This window comes from Astatotilapia calliptera, chromosome 18 (assembly GCF_964374335.1).
Source record: "Astatotilapia calliptera chromosome 18, fAstCal68.1, whole genome shotgun sequence".
NCBI lineage: Eukaryota > Metazoa > Chordata > Actinopteri > Cichliformes > Cichlidae > Astatotilapia > Astatotilapia calliptera.
In genome coordinates this window covers 7,604,982-7,622,115 of record NC_137439.1, presented here as the reverse complement: position 1 = coordinate 7,622,115, position 17,134 = coordinate 7,604,982, and the positions used below count along the sequence as shown (strand labels likewise).

The following is a 17,134-nucleotide window of genomic DNA, read 5'->3' as shown; positions in this document are numbered from 1 at the left end:
AGAACAGTAGCAGTATAATGTCCTTGTAAGTGGATATCAGGACCTTGTAGAGCAAAATTGAGTATTTTGGTCTAAATAACCCAAAATGTGATGTCCACATATGTGGACACCAGGTCCTAGGAGGTTAAGATTTATACATCTGAACCCAACAGCCATTTTTTCTTGGCCTTCCGATGGAGATAAGATATCCAGATGTCAAATAACGGATATCCTGTTCAAGATTTCCTGTTCTGTTTTTTTTTTCCCCCTTTTTGTTTTTTTAAACTGTGCCCACAAGCAGACTGCAGCAAGAATACTGTCTCTGATCGACAGAGACAATATTCATCGCAATATTGACAATATGTCAAATGTGTATAGGGATTATAAAAATGCTTGGGTCTGATGCAGTCTGCTCTGGACATCTCCAATTTGATCGCATGTGTTACGTCATTTCTAGTGGTGTGAGCAGAAGTGCATGGCCAAGGTGTGGAGTAGGGACCCAGGAGTTAACATCTATGGGGACTACAGAGGCTTGTGCTAACAGCAAATGTAACAGACAGGCCCAGGCAGGCAGAAAACAAAGTACGGTACAGTCACTGATGGTTTACAGACATCGTTGCGTAATGTTTATGGATGCAGTTCAAACAGAGAGCAGTTCATTGAAAAGGCGATGGAAAGGCACAGGGGGGGAAAAAAAAGTGTGCATCCCCAAGTGTCGAGCATCGGGGCTACACAGAGGTGATTCTGCAACGAAGATGGCAAAACCTCTTTACAACAGCTGGAGCACATCCTTCACCATCCACAGGTGCACGGGCAACATCCTATAAGCCTCCAAGCTACATCTGCACTCATCATTTTGTAATGATGACAAACAAGATCAGTGCATCCTCAAGAAAGTTTAGGATGCATTTTCAAAACTGGCAAAAAACCAAATAAACAACAAAAGGACTGAAAAAACAATATGTAGAAAATGCGAGGAAAGAATATACGAATATAGAGCTACTCCAAAGGACTAATGCACATTTCTTTGTGCATACGTGTCAAGAAAAAGATGCAGAGCTGCACCGTTTAAAGCTCAAGCACAGGCCCATGTGGATCAAAGCTGAGAAATGGGAGGGGGGTTGTTTCAAGAAGTGGGTTGTGCAGATGGTGGGGGAGGTAACAAAGCATGGAGGATGGAGCGCTGGGAGACGGAGATGCAAACTGGAGTCGTTTCCTCCTTTGGAGAGAAGTTGAAGGGGGGTGTTAGTTACAGCAAGAGAGGCGAGGAGATCATTTTCTTTGGCTCTCTGAAACGTATGATGAAATAACAGTCATAACCCTAGAAGTATTTCATATCCATTTGGACTTTGGGTCAGAAATGACTCAGGGCTGTAATTTACATCTGCATTACAAAAATAATAAAATTTGTGATTTGATCTAATCAAGGTGTGCACATATGTTAGGACACAATCGAGGAAAAACAATCCCTACTTACTTCCTAAACATCAGTTGCTTAATATGATCTTTGAAAATGTACCAAGGGCTGGGGCAAAAAAAAGAAGGAAAAAAAGAAATGAAACATTGCTTTTGGTCGCTAGCATCACGTGACTTAAAGTCTAAGCATTTCTAACCCAACTGCAATTTAGATTTTTATTCCATAGTAACAACAATATAGCATCAGCATGCTCAAAGCAGGACTCACTGCACTGATTTACCCTCTGCAAGTCTAACGCTGGTTACGTAAGAGGATAAACTGCAGGGTCAGGACACTGTCTGATCCAATGAGACAACAGACACGGACATGATACATGATAGCAGAAAAGTTTTGTATCTAGAGAATCAATTTTTCTTGTTGCTAAAGGCATTGGTAGCATACATCATACCCATATGAAGATCAATAGATCTCCAATGTGAATGTGCTCCTTATACAATGACATGAAATGCGGGGTTTTTATATTTTTTTTAAAAAAAAAGCTTCTTTACGAGTCTCTGATGGGTGCACAATCTTCTCTACAAACATGGAATAGGAGCTTTTTATAGAGAACCAAGTGAACTACAGCACACATGGTTCCAAACTCTGGCAGGGGTTAGGCTTTTCCATCCATCTGGAGTCTGGATGGTGGAGATAGAGGTATTTGCAGCATCTCCTGCTCTTTGCCAGACTTTCACACAGCTTCACTTGCGACTAAGCTTCAACTAAGCTTTAAAACGGTGGACACATCAGCAAACAGCATCAGGGTAAAAGAAGTTAGCCACATGAATTTTGAAGAGCAACACAGACTTGCAGCTGCTGACTGTAAAATAAAGAAAAAATGAGCAGCAAACACAAATGATTACCAATCAGAACCAATCAGCTTCTTGTGATGCACAATTATAAGCTTAAATGCACTTTTCATTGAGGGTAGATAAATCCAAGCATACCCTAGTTTATTGACCATGACTATGATGAAAGACATTTAGCAGTCATCTGGTTCACTAAGGAATCTGGCCACATGTGAGGACCAGAAAGAGCCAAGCATCATGAGAATGCCTGAAGGGTTTTCCTGTTGTGACACAGCAGGAAAGGCTTCTGCAGTGGGCATGTAATTGGGGAATAAGTAGAGCGTGCAACTTTGAAGCTTGGGTCACTTTAAATGTAAATCAAGTCATTTGGAGCTGGAACTGTTTCTGTTGACATGTGCACTCACCTTGGAGTGCACATGTCAACACAGCGATAATATTCAGCAACAATGAAACCACACCACCACCAATCACACTACCTGATAAGATTCCCACAACCAAATCCACTTTAATAATCGGGCAAAAGGGGAGTGACGCTGAGAAAATGAAGGATAGAAGTACTAAAAACACACATTACCTTGAAGACAAAACAGGTAACTTTTTAGGGCATTTAAATACAATGAGACTAAAGTCAGTTTTTTTAAACCATATCCAATGCTTGCCTCAACTTGAAATCAAAAAGAGGGGCATGTGAAAATCCAAATCTCCAATGTGAATATGCTGTGGCTCCTTTGTGCAAAACCTGTGTAATTACATTGTATCAATGTACAAATAGCGCAGCAAATACTCTGATGCTAGCAAGTGTCAGTGGTCCACTGAAACAACTCCTTCACCTAGACTACACTGAGCTCACATCAGCTACAAATGCTTCCTTTCTTCTGGGAACTACATGTGAGAAACAACAAACGTGAAGAATAGCCAAACCTGATTCTCCTGAAAATGTCCAAGGTTCATTGGTGAAAAGAGCTTACAGCAAAGCTAAGGTCACAAAACCGTCTTCACCGAAGTTTAAACAGCAGTTGATGGCTGGAACAATGGGACAGACAATGCTTTTCAACACAACCATCAACTTGACTTCCCCTCCGAGGCCGTTTTGGAGAAGTACAGCCTCGTGCCACTTCCATCAGCACCACAGTTTGAGAAATACAATTATAATATCTGCCATAACAAGGCTGACTATGCAGTGATTTGTAGTTACAAGCCTTTACAGCAGATCAATTTCCCACTTCTGGATTTACGACTTTTCAACATAAATGGCTGCTTGTTTCCCTAAGCAGAGAAACCTTTAGCCAGCGTATGGATTCTCGTTTGCAGACAAAGTCTCATTCTGCATGAAGAGAAGGATGTTCCTAAAACAAGATAAAACTCATACATTCCTTTACTGGGACACGAGTGCAACTGAATATTGAAGTCCAACCTACAGGGTTGCGATTCTGGGCACACTTCAATACATGGATCAGGATAGTCTAAATGGGGCACTTGTCTTCAACAAATGGCCTCCTCTTTGAAATGCCAGGCGTGTTGGGTTTGGTGTCCTAATTCATGTGTGCGAGAGGGCAAACTTGAGAGCTGAATGCACACACACACACAATCTTGTTCGATCATGTCAAAAGAGGCAGCAGTCCCAGGCCAAACCTGACACAGTTCTTTCACACAGTAAGCTTTTTATCCCGCGAAGGCCCTATTCTGCCTCTGCTGACAGCAGTAAAATAAGCTGCATTCAAGTCAGAAGTATTCAGAATGCACAGTTTATTACAGAAATCATTTTCTTCAGCTTTAACTCGTTTCTACAGAACAAAGCTGAAAAGGAAGCTTTGTAAAAGCCACAACATTTTAGAGGGAATGTGTCAAGCTGCTTTTTGCATGCAACTTCGTGCAACATTTATGCAACAAAGGGAAACGCTGGAACGTTTGGTCATCGTGCAGAGAAGATTCTCTCAAGCTACTTTATTAGCAAATCTTACATTTTCCAGCTTATTGTTTTTTTATCACTTCCTTTCTTCTGCAACGTTCTGTGAACTAAGCAAAACTCAAACCTTCCTGCAGAAAGAAACTTCAGCAGAATCCACTGCCACCAAATTACACCTGCCAATGAAGCCCAAAATATCTCATCTCTGGATTGGCTTCAGGCTCTGCAGTAAGAAATATCTCACTTATTGAACTCGTTGTAGTTTTCCTAAAATAGCCCTAACAGAGCACCAGCTGGTGTAAAATAACATGCATTTATTTGTGGTGTTTTTCTTTTTCTCTTAATCCTTATTTTAGGTCTTTTTAAAAAATCTTGGATCACAATTAAACAACTGCCACTGTTTTCTATGACTTCAGATGTTCCTTCACCGCAGCATCACTACTGTTCTCTCTTGTGTCTTGGAGAACACCGTTTCTGGTTTCACCAACTCACAACAGACCAAAAATGTCTTTCATTTATGTTACATAAAAATATCTAAATTTTTTCAGTGATATTTATATACATTGTCTGTTGTATCCTCCTCATTGTTAGTAGCTACACTTAGCTCCCTTCTGCTCTCCAGAGCAAAACAATGGTCAGTTATTCACCATTAATCAAATTAGAGTTTGAAATGGCTACAGTATATAAACTGAACTCTCAATGACTCTGATGTCTCTCTGAAAGCACAGCCACCCCCCTCCATGCATTTCCTCAACACTAATTTCCTGCCCACTAACGAGAAAAGACAGGAAAACCCATCTTCCACTGTGATACACCAGTAATTCGATGCCATCTGGGCTGAGGTGGCTTCCTCCAGCAACAAACTGTTTCACAGGGACTACATGAAACTTACTACTTTTAAAAGTAGCTTTCAGCAATAGCTCTCTCGGCTTTCTGAAGGTCTGTAACACGAACATTCCTAATTCTTTAGTTGAATCTATTAAGTTTGACAGGTATAACTGAAATGTGTCGTATTTTCACACCAATAAGGTGATTCTCCAAAGGCTGTGTGCAGACTACCCTTCAAAATTTTGAGGAACTGGACAAGTAGAGGACAAAAACAAAGTTGCAGGCCTTAAAATAATAAATCTAAAAGTCATGTCCTTGAGAAATAATCGTGCAAAGACCAAACACAGTACCTGAGAGATGCATCTAGGCCTTCAGTTGATCCCTCTACTGTTCACCTCAACAGAAACCATCTCAGTGAGAGTTTGAGAGCCTCTGTTGGTATTTTTTTATACGTTTTTCTTAATCCAAACTCGTAACTGGTACTGGCAAAAATCTGCAATTGAACTAGTACAACCTTAATATGCACTTCGATCATGCACTTTATGTCTGTGAATCACAAACGGCACAAGAAAGGTTGATATGGCAACGTCAACACAAGTCGACAAAGTTGACAGGATAAAAAAATTAAATTGCAGGCCCTCTGTTAGCTTGAGTACCCACTTGGTGGCGCTATCTAAATGTTGTACATTAACTGGTCAGGCAGAAAGCAGTTTTTCCAGTTGAGCAGCATGCCGATCTCACAGACCGGTTTCTCCAGATGACTGACATCAGTCTACTGCACGGACATCAGCTCCTCAGCTTTAGCTCACAGGACTAATACGATGAAATTATTTTAAAAACGACCTAAACTGCTAGTCTTTAGAATCAGGCATCAGGTGATACCTTTCCATCCATTTTCTTTGTCAACTGCACCAGAAGCAACTGCAACACTCCTACAGTCATCCCGGAGAGGATGAAGAATGGAGTTCAAGGCCCTTGTGTGTCTGTGCTCTGCTTGAAGGCCAATAATCATCTGTCACAGGCACAGCTTTCATTTGGCCTGTCCTATATTTAGCAGACAAAGCCTTATCAGCCTAAGTACTGAATTCAATTTAAAGGGACATCATTAATCTACACTCATAAATCATTTGTGCTATGCTAATGTGGGTTCCTCTTTCCTCTGCTCAACATCAAATTTTCTTTTGCACAAAGCGTAACCTTGCATTTATCTGTGGTTACAACCATGTTTCAAAAATATGAATTATGCCGATGCAGTACCCGCCATCCCTTTGAAATGCATTTGGGTTTCCATGGAGAACATGCCTGGCAGTCTAAGCTTTGCACTTTGCATCACAATACCACCAGGTTTCTCACTTAGCTGCCAGTAATTAACATCTGGCTGAGAATGAGAAAGTCTGTTGTGAGGGGGAAAATAAAATTACCTTCTAAGAACACTTATACTGGGAATTCCAGAGGAAAGCAACAACACACAGAAGCAAAACAAGAGTTTGGAAAATCTGAACAAAAATAAAGGGTCAACAGCAGAAAAGCAAGAGAACAGTTTTAGTAAGAATATTCTCCTGACTTAATCAAACATCCAATTTGTAGCACGTTGCACTGAGGGATACGCTACATCTGAGCTGCACTGTCCTGACATTCCTCAGAGACAATCCTCTCCCTGTGCTCAGCAAGCCACACACAGCAAGTCCTTGACATTTCAGTCGGTGTCTGTCCACTTAATGGACAAGGGACAGTCATCCTATGAACAAGGCCAGTCTGCACGCTGAAAACAAATGCACATTCATTTTACATTATCTGATACTCTGTTCTAAAGCAAATCATGCAGAGTCTGCAAGTAGTAGAGGGCAGATAGGGACTCCACTTCTTGCTAACAAGCACCACAACAGGCCAATAGATCATAAAATAAGCAGTTATAGAGAGTTCTGCTCTACTTGAATCTGAGCTGAAATGGGAGAACAGAAGACCCTGACTGACAGAAAATTCAAATGTAGCAGTTTTGTGAAAAGAAAACATTTTTGACTTACTTTCCTAAAAAAACCAATGAAATGAAAAGCAAAATAATCAGCAAATTCAACATGGAAAATGAATAATATCTTGTGATTTGCAGCCCTATAATTAGGAAAATGATGTGAGCGACCAGTTCTCCCAGCCAGATGCAACTCCAAAGGCAGGTTCACATGCTTTTATAACATAAAGCAAAATTGAAAGAGTGCAAGACATACAATCTTTGCTTAGTTTTAAACCAGAGAAAGGAAAAGGTCCTTCCACACTCTGCCCAAACAGCTCGGGGTCCAAAGAGAATATTGTTCCTTTCTGCTCTACGAGACGTCGTCTAGGCTATGAAACCTCAGCGTTTATTACGGGAGAAAGTTGATGAGTACCCAGCTACACTTGGCCAGCTTAGTATAACTATCAGTTGAGACCGTCTAAATGTTACTGAGGCTGAAGCCACAGAGCTCCAGTGTAAATTCACTGCAGGTCAACTGTTGAACCAAATTTTTCTTTAAAAATTAAAAAAAAAAAAAGGCACAAAGATGAATATGGCGCAGTGTTCTCAGTACAAGCAATGACACTGTTCTGTAAGCAATCATTCAAATTGCTAATGGCTTCAATAACATGGACTGCTAAGTTTTCATTTCATACCAGATGTTTTATGGGTCCATTTGTTTTAGAAAACGTACACAGTGTAGCTTTAGTGTTGCTCTACTTAGGGAGGGGAGAATCTAACACTCAAGCCATTACATTTTCTTGATTTCAGCTTCTACAAGGACTTTATTCTCCTGAAAACACTCAGCCACACAATCAGGTTTTTCATAAACATCCTTCTGTGAAGACTCGCTTTCATAACGAAACTATTGGGCTATTAGCAGAAAGTTTGACGGACAAAGATGGACAAAAACATGAGCGCAGATGTAGAAACTTTTTTTACTAGCTTCCGGGTCATTCTTCCATGCACAAGTTTACATTCAGGCTCTTCCCTTGTTTATGGAAGAAAGCCTACAGCTGAACAGAATGGGCGGGGAAAAGAAAAATCTTTGACCTCTAAACACCACCCTGTGATGCAAGCATTCATCAAGAGATCTTCGAGTGCTGCTGATAATTTTTGAAGCATCCATCACCTAAAATAGGCTGCTGTCAGCCTGTGTCTGCATGGCCTACTCTGTCTGCAAGGCCGGCCGAGGGATGCAGTTCCATATGGAGCAGACCTTGCTTCACATGGTTGGGCTGCCAATGCTCGGCCGACTGGACCCAAGCCAGATTTCGAGTAATCTGTTTACATCGCACTCTCTCAACTTTAAGCTCTCTGTGCTATTAAGTCTCATGATCTGCTCCCTTATTAACTAAGGCCTCCCTCCATCGTGCTCAAGAGTTCAGTTGGCAAGTTTCATCTTGTGTTCTTCAAGTGATCGAGAGGAAAATTATAAAAAAATATAAATAAAAGTCAGGTTTTCAGGGAGTCAAGTCTAAAGGTCACGTGCAGTATATGCTTCTGTGTCATCTAATCACGCCAGCTGGCAAAGTGGTTAGAGGTACTTCCAAAGGCCACTTTTAAAAGGCCTCCTCCCCAAGAACCTAAAATCACAGAGTGAGGCATGATGTGATAATCCTTGACCAGTTGGGACAAGGATTATGCACATTTTCAGACTCTCCTCAAGGGCGTTCATAGTTACATTTGAGCGTACATTCAGTCTTGCATTAATTCTCACATCCACACATTGACACACAATTACCGCAATATTTAAAAAAAAGGTGCAATGCAGCTGAACACCTACACCCCCAAGGCATTTCAGACCCTAACAAGCAACCTGAAAAGCACCATGGCACCTGAAGATATTTAAGTATTAATATTAGTGCCTTAAAATCTAACTGAAGTTGAGATATGAAATCTGAGATCTAAAGTCTACAGTTCTTCTACATCCTGAATACCAATGTATTGGTAATGTTCCCAATACAACTAGTAAGAAGATTATTAGCTGCACCATAACATCTGCAACGCCGCTCACAGAACTGAAAAACCGCATCTTATTTACATTTAGTTTCTAGTTTAAGGTTGTGTCCTTGGACACCACCACACCGCTTCCAGAGGGGCTGTTATTTTTCAATTGCATTCCCTGAAACTGCCAGCCTGGCCACTCGCATGTCTGTGACGCACGCTGTATCTCATCCACTGACTTGAAATGGCACCAGTTCAATGGAAATTTCATCTTGATTATATTTAAGATTGTACTGGCGTGGCTGAACGCCCTGTGCAGAATGGCATGCTAGCCGCAGCTGAGGTTTTTCTTCCACCAAATGCATTTTCAGATTCATCAGGATGGTCAGTCGAAGTCGGAATTGGCCTCCTCACACCAGGGAACAAATTCAAAATAAAAACCCCATCAGTTTTGGGGGGGAAAAGAAAACTACAAGCGACCATGAACCCTTTAACAAAAACATTTCTTTGGAGAGCTAACACTAAGCACTTAAATTCAAGTAGTTCTAGGAAGCAATCTAAAATGTAGCAGCTGTGCTGGGATAGCTCCAGAGCCCTACAAGGAGATAACCCTAAAGTCGAGAATGAATAATATTAGGATAGTATTTTTTTTTGAGCTGCTCCCTTTAGGGGTCAACACAGCAGATCACCTGCCTCCATCACACCTATCCCTAGCATCCTGTCACACCGACAACCAAGAACCTCCTCTGAGGTCTTCTCTTTTCCTCCTGCCAGGCAGCTCCATATTCAAAATCCTTTGTCCAGTATATCCACTGTCCTTCCTTTACACATGTCCAAACCATCATAAAGCCTGAGCTAAGAAAATGATGAAGAAAGTCAATTTAAAAAACTTATATGTCAATATAATGTTAATTATTATAAATAACCCCATGAAACTTGTCAGTATAAAAGATTTTCACCAAGTTTTCCCAACAACCGTTTGAACTTGCAGCAATAGTTTAATCTTCTGTCGGGGTTGCCTTAATGATTGTGCGTCTTAACACAGATTTCTTGTGTTACAGGCAATTTAAAGAAGTGTCAATTTAATATTCAAGTGCTAACTTTAAAGTAAACAGCTGTGGATAACAACATGAGCTTAACTTCTGAAATGTAAATGAACTTCAAAAGAAGCAGCAGTCTTCCCACAATGTGAGAACTCTGCAGTCAGCACTTTACAACCTCATACTTAGCATTTCGCTCCCTCTCCGCCTAAACAGTTGTTCTTCCCCAATAGTGACTCCAGTGCTGCTGGGGTGTCTCCTCCTGAGAAAAGCCCAGCGGCAACTGACGATAGTGACTCTTCTTTATTTTCTTTATTTTCTAAATCACATCAGTGTCACGATATGCAACATGATAAGGATAACGGCTCGCTTGTATAATGCCTTACAGTGAAGCAGCGTTTTGTAACGGGGGTGGAGCATTCAGAATGCACAGCACAGCAAAGAAGCACAGTGGGAAAAGTGGTAACGTGAGCGTCATCATGTGACGCAGAACGGGCAGACTTTCTCACAACCTCTGGGAAAAAAGACGAGCTGCTCTCGATAACCATCCCTTTAGCTGTTTAAAGCCAGTGATTTCACACTTAAAATTCTTAAATTGCAAAAACTCTGTTTATATACTTGGATCATCTCAACCTGATTTTTGTATTATTATTATTCCACATTCACACAGGAAGCCTCACTTTGCTCATTTTCTTTCAACCGCTCATTCATCCCAGCGTGTCTTTAACAGGCTCCTTTAGGAAATGAAACGCTGTGCCAGGTCATGTTTTAGAACATTTTTCACAGTAGTTTGGTCAAGGGCAAAGTCAGCGGCCCGGGGATCATCAGCGAAGCTTTTAATCCTGCACTGTGCTCGTTTTGGAAGCAGGAAACCCTGGCTGGTACAGCCTGGTGACATGAGGATCAAACAGTTGAACTGTAAAATTTTTAAGGTTTGTGACCTGACACGAGGGAGAGCTACTGCACAGTCACATCTTTAGGTTTAGCTAGTTCCAAGGACAAAAATCAGTTCAGTGCTGCCTGGATAAGCATTAATGCTCCCTGTACATTCACATTACTCTCACAAGTCAGACACTAGAAACCTCAACGACAAGACTGTTAGTGTCCAGTCTGACTGCGCATGTCGGCCTCAGTCAGGAAATGGATAGAAAAGGTTACATAAGTTTCTCTGAAACCTGAACTTGAATAATATCGCTTTAGATAGGAAGGACTACTCATCTTCCTGCCAGAGTTGGAATAAATAGCTCAAAGTATGCTTGGCACGTACACGCCCCATATGCAAACAAATATAACCACGTACTGTTTAGATGTTTCGATAATGTCAAACTGAGTCAGTACTTTGGAAATACCCCGATAACATCAATAACACTATTCTTGCATAGCTGGCAAGAAAACAGGAGGAATAAACAAGTTTTACTCACGTACAAGCAAAACGTGATCAAGCAAACTGCTATATGCCAAAACAGGTGCTAGGTGTTTGACGACTGTGGCAAACAGAAGGAACTTTAATGATAAGAATCACATGGAAACAACCCACAGAATAAACCACATCAAAAGCAGACCAGAGACACTTCACTCTAACAAACCCTGAGTGAATGCTGCCTTAGCAGAGCACACTTGTCATTCAGGCTTTTTCTGCTCACACTTTGCACTCCAATGGATACATGACACCATCCTTCATCGATACCATGCCAAGCGTAATGTACCATTTCATGCATGCAATTGTGTTGCTTGTTTGAACAAAAATGGGGCCAGCCTCAATAGCTGTAACTTTCGCTTTAAAGATGAAGAATACATCTAGTGGAAAACATTTTAATCCATTAGCGTATGACCAGAACAGCGGCGGTTAACTCTCACACGACACGCACTAGCGCATATCTCCAGGCTCAGTCAGCCATCAAAGGCCGATGCACACTAATTAAAAACAGTCATTTGTGTAATGAATTGTGTAATATCTTGAGCACACTAAAGCACATTGAAATGACATCAGGATAAGATTAAAAGGAAAAAACCGACAGATTGGGCTCAGTCAACAGCAGTTGACAGCTGCTCAAATGTGATGATTTTCTGAGCTTGAGCCACACTGAGGGAGGTTTTTCCACCAAAGTGTCAACTCTGACACTTGATCAAACCCTTTATCTTTTTTTTTTTTTTTTTTAAAGTAAGCTCCCCCCCACCCAAAAAAAAATCCATAATTTTTAAAGGCCAGCAGGGCTGGGCCATATGTTAGCTTGTGCAACCAAAGCACAATTTTTTGTAGAACATGCTGCAAGCGGGCCATCGTGGCAAAGGGAGGAAACACCGCAAACTAGGGCTGTGCGATATGACCAAAATCTCATATCCCGATATAAGACATCTATCGTCCGATAACGATATAAATCACAAAAATTTAACATTTTCTGTAAATTCTGCAAATCTCGCTTGGCTGAAGTGTTTCCAGCTGGGCGTCGTGTACCTGGAGTCGAGTGTTGTAATCGATGTATGAAACGAGACATTTTTAGACATAAGTTGTAACGGCCGCCATGTTCTTTGTGAGTATTTATTACACGGCGTGCTGCGGGGAAACGCCTGTTCTAACGTTTGAGTCTAAGGTTTATTTTTTAGCACCTGGCGGCTCTTTTTTGCTTCTCATCCGTAAATAATCTGCTCTTTCACGTGATTCAGTTTATTTTGAAAAGTCTCAACAGGATCTTGAGCTTTATTGTGAAAGGTTTATGTAGAAAATAAACAAGCAGACACGCGATGGTTTTACCGTCGTTGTTGCTAACGACAACGCATAAAAACAGGCGCTTGTCCGTCTGTAGTGTGGCTATATTAAATATAAGAGAAAGAGAGAACTTTAAGAGATGAATATAGACACTGCAGTGTCCATCAAAACGATGAAAAAATATTGCCGTAAACAGCTTTTTTTGCGACACCACGAAACAAACAATAGCGTAAAATGAAACAATAGATGTTTTTATATCGTCATCCCATATATAACGTTATATCGAACAGCCCTACCGCAAACCTATTTCATCTAGTGCTGTCGGCGTTAATCTCGGTAAAATGACGTTAATGCCATAACTGCATTAACGCGGCAAATCTCCGTTAACGAGTTACCGCGGATTGCCCCATGCTTGGGGCTGGACGGCGTTAACGAGCTAACAGCACTAATGTGTTTGAAGCAGAAGCAGTTGTTGGAGTACAACAAAGCAGTTAAAGCACGTGAAGAGGCGTCCGCTTCAACTAGCGTGGTGGTGAGGCCAAAGAACAGCTGCTTGCTTAAGTGAAAATAAATTGATTTTTTTTTAAACTAATAAAGTTGTGGAGTTGTAAAGTACTTTGTCTCGTGTCAATTATATTGTCAGTATACAGTTATTGCAAATTTTCAAATATATATCGTAATAAATATTTTTGGCCATATTGCCCTGCCCTAAAGACCAGTTTCCTCTAGTTACATACATGCCACTGGTAATGAAATAATCATGAGTGTGCTTATCAGCATTTTGCAGTTGAGATAAATGGGAAATATTTTTTTTAATTTGTTTAAGCCATCTGCTTCTATTGTCTGGAACAGGTCAACGTCATGTTAAATCTCTGCCTCAATGGTCAAGTATGAACACAATAGCCCAGACACTGCCAGAGGAAGCATCAGCAGTGTGAAACTGTACATGCTCGTGGGCTGTGCGCTCATGTGGAAATGACCTAACAGACACCTGATATCTAGAGGAGGATTGTGGGCGTTGGGAACAATCCAACAAAAAATATTATCAAAAAATTTCCTGACATGCCAACATTCCAGCCCCTTTAAGGTTTGGAGCAATACACCATCAGTTTTCAAGCACAGGGTCTAATATTTAAAAGCTGTTTCCACACTCTTGGTTAAATGGTGAACATTAGAGATTATCCGCATTATGATCTGTGGAAGGAAAAATGAGAGTGGAAGATCATCTGACACAATATTTTTTCTCCTAGGCGTTGAGAGAAATTAAAGCTTTTTGCTCTCGAGTGCAGTCAGATGTCTAAGTGAGAGCACTGTACAATGTAAACAGTTATCCTTGTGTCCTCATCTTTCTAATTCCATGCTTATGAGATGGCAAAAGGCCCTCAGAAGTGCACTTTTCCCTTTTCTGCAGGAAGCATTCCTCTCTAATGACAGGGGAAGTTACAAGAAGGTCCATGCAAACAGTGAACCAGGAGAAAACACCCAACATAAATTTGGTCATCTTATTAAAAGGTGGGTCGAGCAAAAAAGCTGTGATCTTCAACACGACATCTGTGGCCAACAAACTTCCTGAGACTCTTGCTCAAAGCTAGGTTGCGACGAAAAGGGCTGGGTGGGGTTCAAGCAATAAACGCAGATATAAGAGGATAAAGTGACTAAAGTGTTGTGGATTTAAAGTTGTGGGTGAGGAGTGCGTGAAGAGCTCTGGTTTATTTTATTTAGATCAAAAGTGGCCTCGGTGCCACCGCTCCCACCACAGTTCCATCGACTGGCGTTAAAAAGCAGCAAAGTCGAGTTTTCCAGACGATCGCCCTTTGCTAAATTGTGATAATAGTCTAAAAACATAGCTATTAAAGTTAAGTGAGCTTCTAGCCAAGTTCAACAACAATTTCAGCTAGTAACCACAAAAAAAGTCATGTGTAGCACCAGGCAATAAATCTAACCTTACTACTGTGAAGCCTGATTTAAATGGGATTTTTTCCAGACCTTACAAATTGTGTTACAAGTCAAGTCAGCCTTTAGGTTCAGCACATTATACATAACACAATCTATGCTCTCAGAATCTTACAAAGATTCAATCTCCCCAATAATCACAAAGAAAATAATATTGTTCAAACTGCTTTTGGGTTAGGTAGCAAATTTTGTACTTTTTCACGAGGAAAATCTGTCCTTTCTTTTTGTCTAGAAGAGGTGTAGAAGATTGTGTCTAGATTTTAAGTGAAGTGTCAGCCTATTTGCTGGCTAGTTTTCTGTCTTACAGCTGCAGCAATCTGAAACTTGAAAGTCAGTGGAAATCTGTTACATCCCAGTCACAGAAATCACATATGGGACAAATACAACTGCACACACCAGCCTCTATAACATCATGTTAATCACACAGTTCCACTTTGACATTGCAGCTCATGCCCTACTACCCACGCCTGCTTTCAAGGAAAAATGCCACTGATAAAATAAAAAAAATAAAAAAGGTTTCACGTTGTAAAACTATTTAAGAAATGCTCCAATCCTGCACGTCACTCAACCTTCTTCACAACGCTTTACTGAGTTAGTATTGTTTCAGCACACAAGGTTCACAGAGCAACTCTTTAAACCTGCCTCTCAACATGCAGAGATCTTATCCTGGCTGCTGAAGCTGAATTATTCAAAAGGAGAGGGAGAGGAGAATACAGTAGGACTTCTAGGTGGGTCACTATCATTACAGCAGAAAGAGATGAGCTTAAACTTAGCACACGGATGGGAAAAGCATTCATAAATTATGAAACCCGAGTTGCTGCTTAAGGTTTGTTCCTTAAAGGAGACTAGCCCGTTATTCACAAGTATTCAAATTACATCCACTGATAATTTGCAGCAACTTCAATTCTTTGAAATAGCTGGAATAATAATAAAATTACTACCTGTAACATCTAACCAACTAATGGCATAATATCCATCAAGGGAATGACATAAGGATCAAAAGTGTTCTTAAAGCAGGAATATGTAAAAACTTTAGTCACTCCAAGCCATGACTCCATTGAATATTTCAACACTGTAAGTGAATATTTATCAGATTATGATGATGAAAATGGTCAGCGCTACTGGAAACAATATTCTATGATCCTGCTGTTCCCCGGCATCATCTTATCTCACTAGACAACCTCGAACACTAAGATAATTCAGAGGTTATCTGCAGCTACAAATTTTCTTTTCTTTTCATTTTATCTGCATGATTTATGTGTCAGGTCCATCACATCTCCCAACAGTCAGCTGGAACTGGCTCTGCAGTTTCCCTGTCCGTCCTGCAGGGCCCAGTGCCTGCTCACCCAGCCGTGCAGCTGAAGACAGCTCCTTCTCTGATGATTCTACCTACAGCCTTACATAACTTTTCAAAAAGTCCCCGAGTGTGATCTTCCTCTCCCTATTTTCTCTTGCATTGCTGATTTGCTCCATCATTACCTGCACATACCAACTGAACCTTCAAGCCACTATGATGAACCAAATAAAAGAGCAGAAACGTGGTTCTTTAGTCCCTTTCTTCAAACGGGATATATTCATTAGGCCTCTCCAGTTGCTAATTGCACTGACCTGGTGCCAAATCACCTCAGTCCTGCAAGTCCTCCTCCTGCAGCCTGCTGGCTAACTCGCTAGTAGGCTAATCTCTGCTGGCAACTTTCAGAGGCACGACCCCGTGGACTTGCAACTTGGATGCGAAGTCTACAAAAAGTGCGTGCCCAGATCGGCGTTAGAAATTCACGTTTTATGCTTCGAGGTTGCAGCCAAACGCGGACCGCTGTGTTGTGTGCCGCAGTTAGAAATCCCTGTGGAAGTTTTGTGGGTTTACAAACACAAGAACCACAATGGCGGTGCGCCTTTCTTTGAAAGCACCAACACACGGGCGAATGCACACACGCTCACGGTTTGGAGATGAGCAAATTGTGCAAAGCAAGCGCAAGAGAGTAAATACAAGCCCCTCTTTTTGTTCACCCCCTCTTCTTTGCATCTGTGTGAACTTTGCGCCATATTGAGCGTGCCCGCAGAGCCTGCCTGCACGGCGCAATATTGTTTCCAGGAAAACAAAAGCCGCAAGAAAACAAAGTAGCCGCCACTCACCTTGGCGATAGCCTTCTTATATCTCATGACAGCCTGCTGGATGAGTGTGTGGACTTTAATATTCCCATCCCCGCACGGCACAACCACCCGGGTCCTGCCAAAACACACCGTGACTTTCATGGTTTAGTATCCGAGATCTTCACCAGATTCGGAGCAAAACCGAGAAGAGAGGAGGAGGAGAAATCCGCGAGAAAATTAAAAGGAGCATGGGTTTTTCGTTTGCTCTGCTCCGAGGCTGTCCCGGTATTCCTTCACAGAAGCGAGAGCTAACGGTCTTTCCGCCTCTCCCCGCCGGACGACATTGTTTTCTGCGTGTTTTCAGACCACCTGTTTAGCTGTGTCTCTCTCTCTCCTTCCTTCCTTCCCTCTCTCGATCCCAATCCCTCTCT

At 41.4% G+C, this 17,134-nt stretch overlaps 1 protein-coding gene across 12 annotated transcripts in view; it reads right to left on the bottom strand.

The window, feature by feature from the left end:
* Positions 1 to 17,134, bottom strand: part of pard3ab (par-3 family cell polarity regulator alpha, b) — a 245,924-nt gene extending 228,790 nt beyond the window's left edge. For 11 of the 12 annotated variants that reach the window (XR_013903414.1, XM_026150929.2, XM_080293275.1 and 8 more), the window contains exon 1: positions 16,746 to 17,134. Coding sequence is in view for 11 of the 12 variants with exons in the window: in XM_026150929.2 (XP_026006714.1) it covers positions 16,746 to 16,865 (120 nt within the window). In the remaining variant the exon portion in view is untranslated. The remainder of the gene's footprint in view (positions 1 to 16,745) is intronic. The other variant, XM_026150936.2, reaches the window with a different exon arrangement.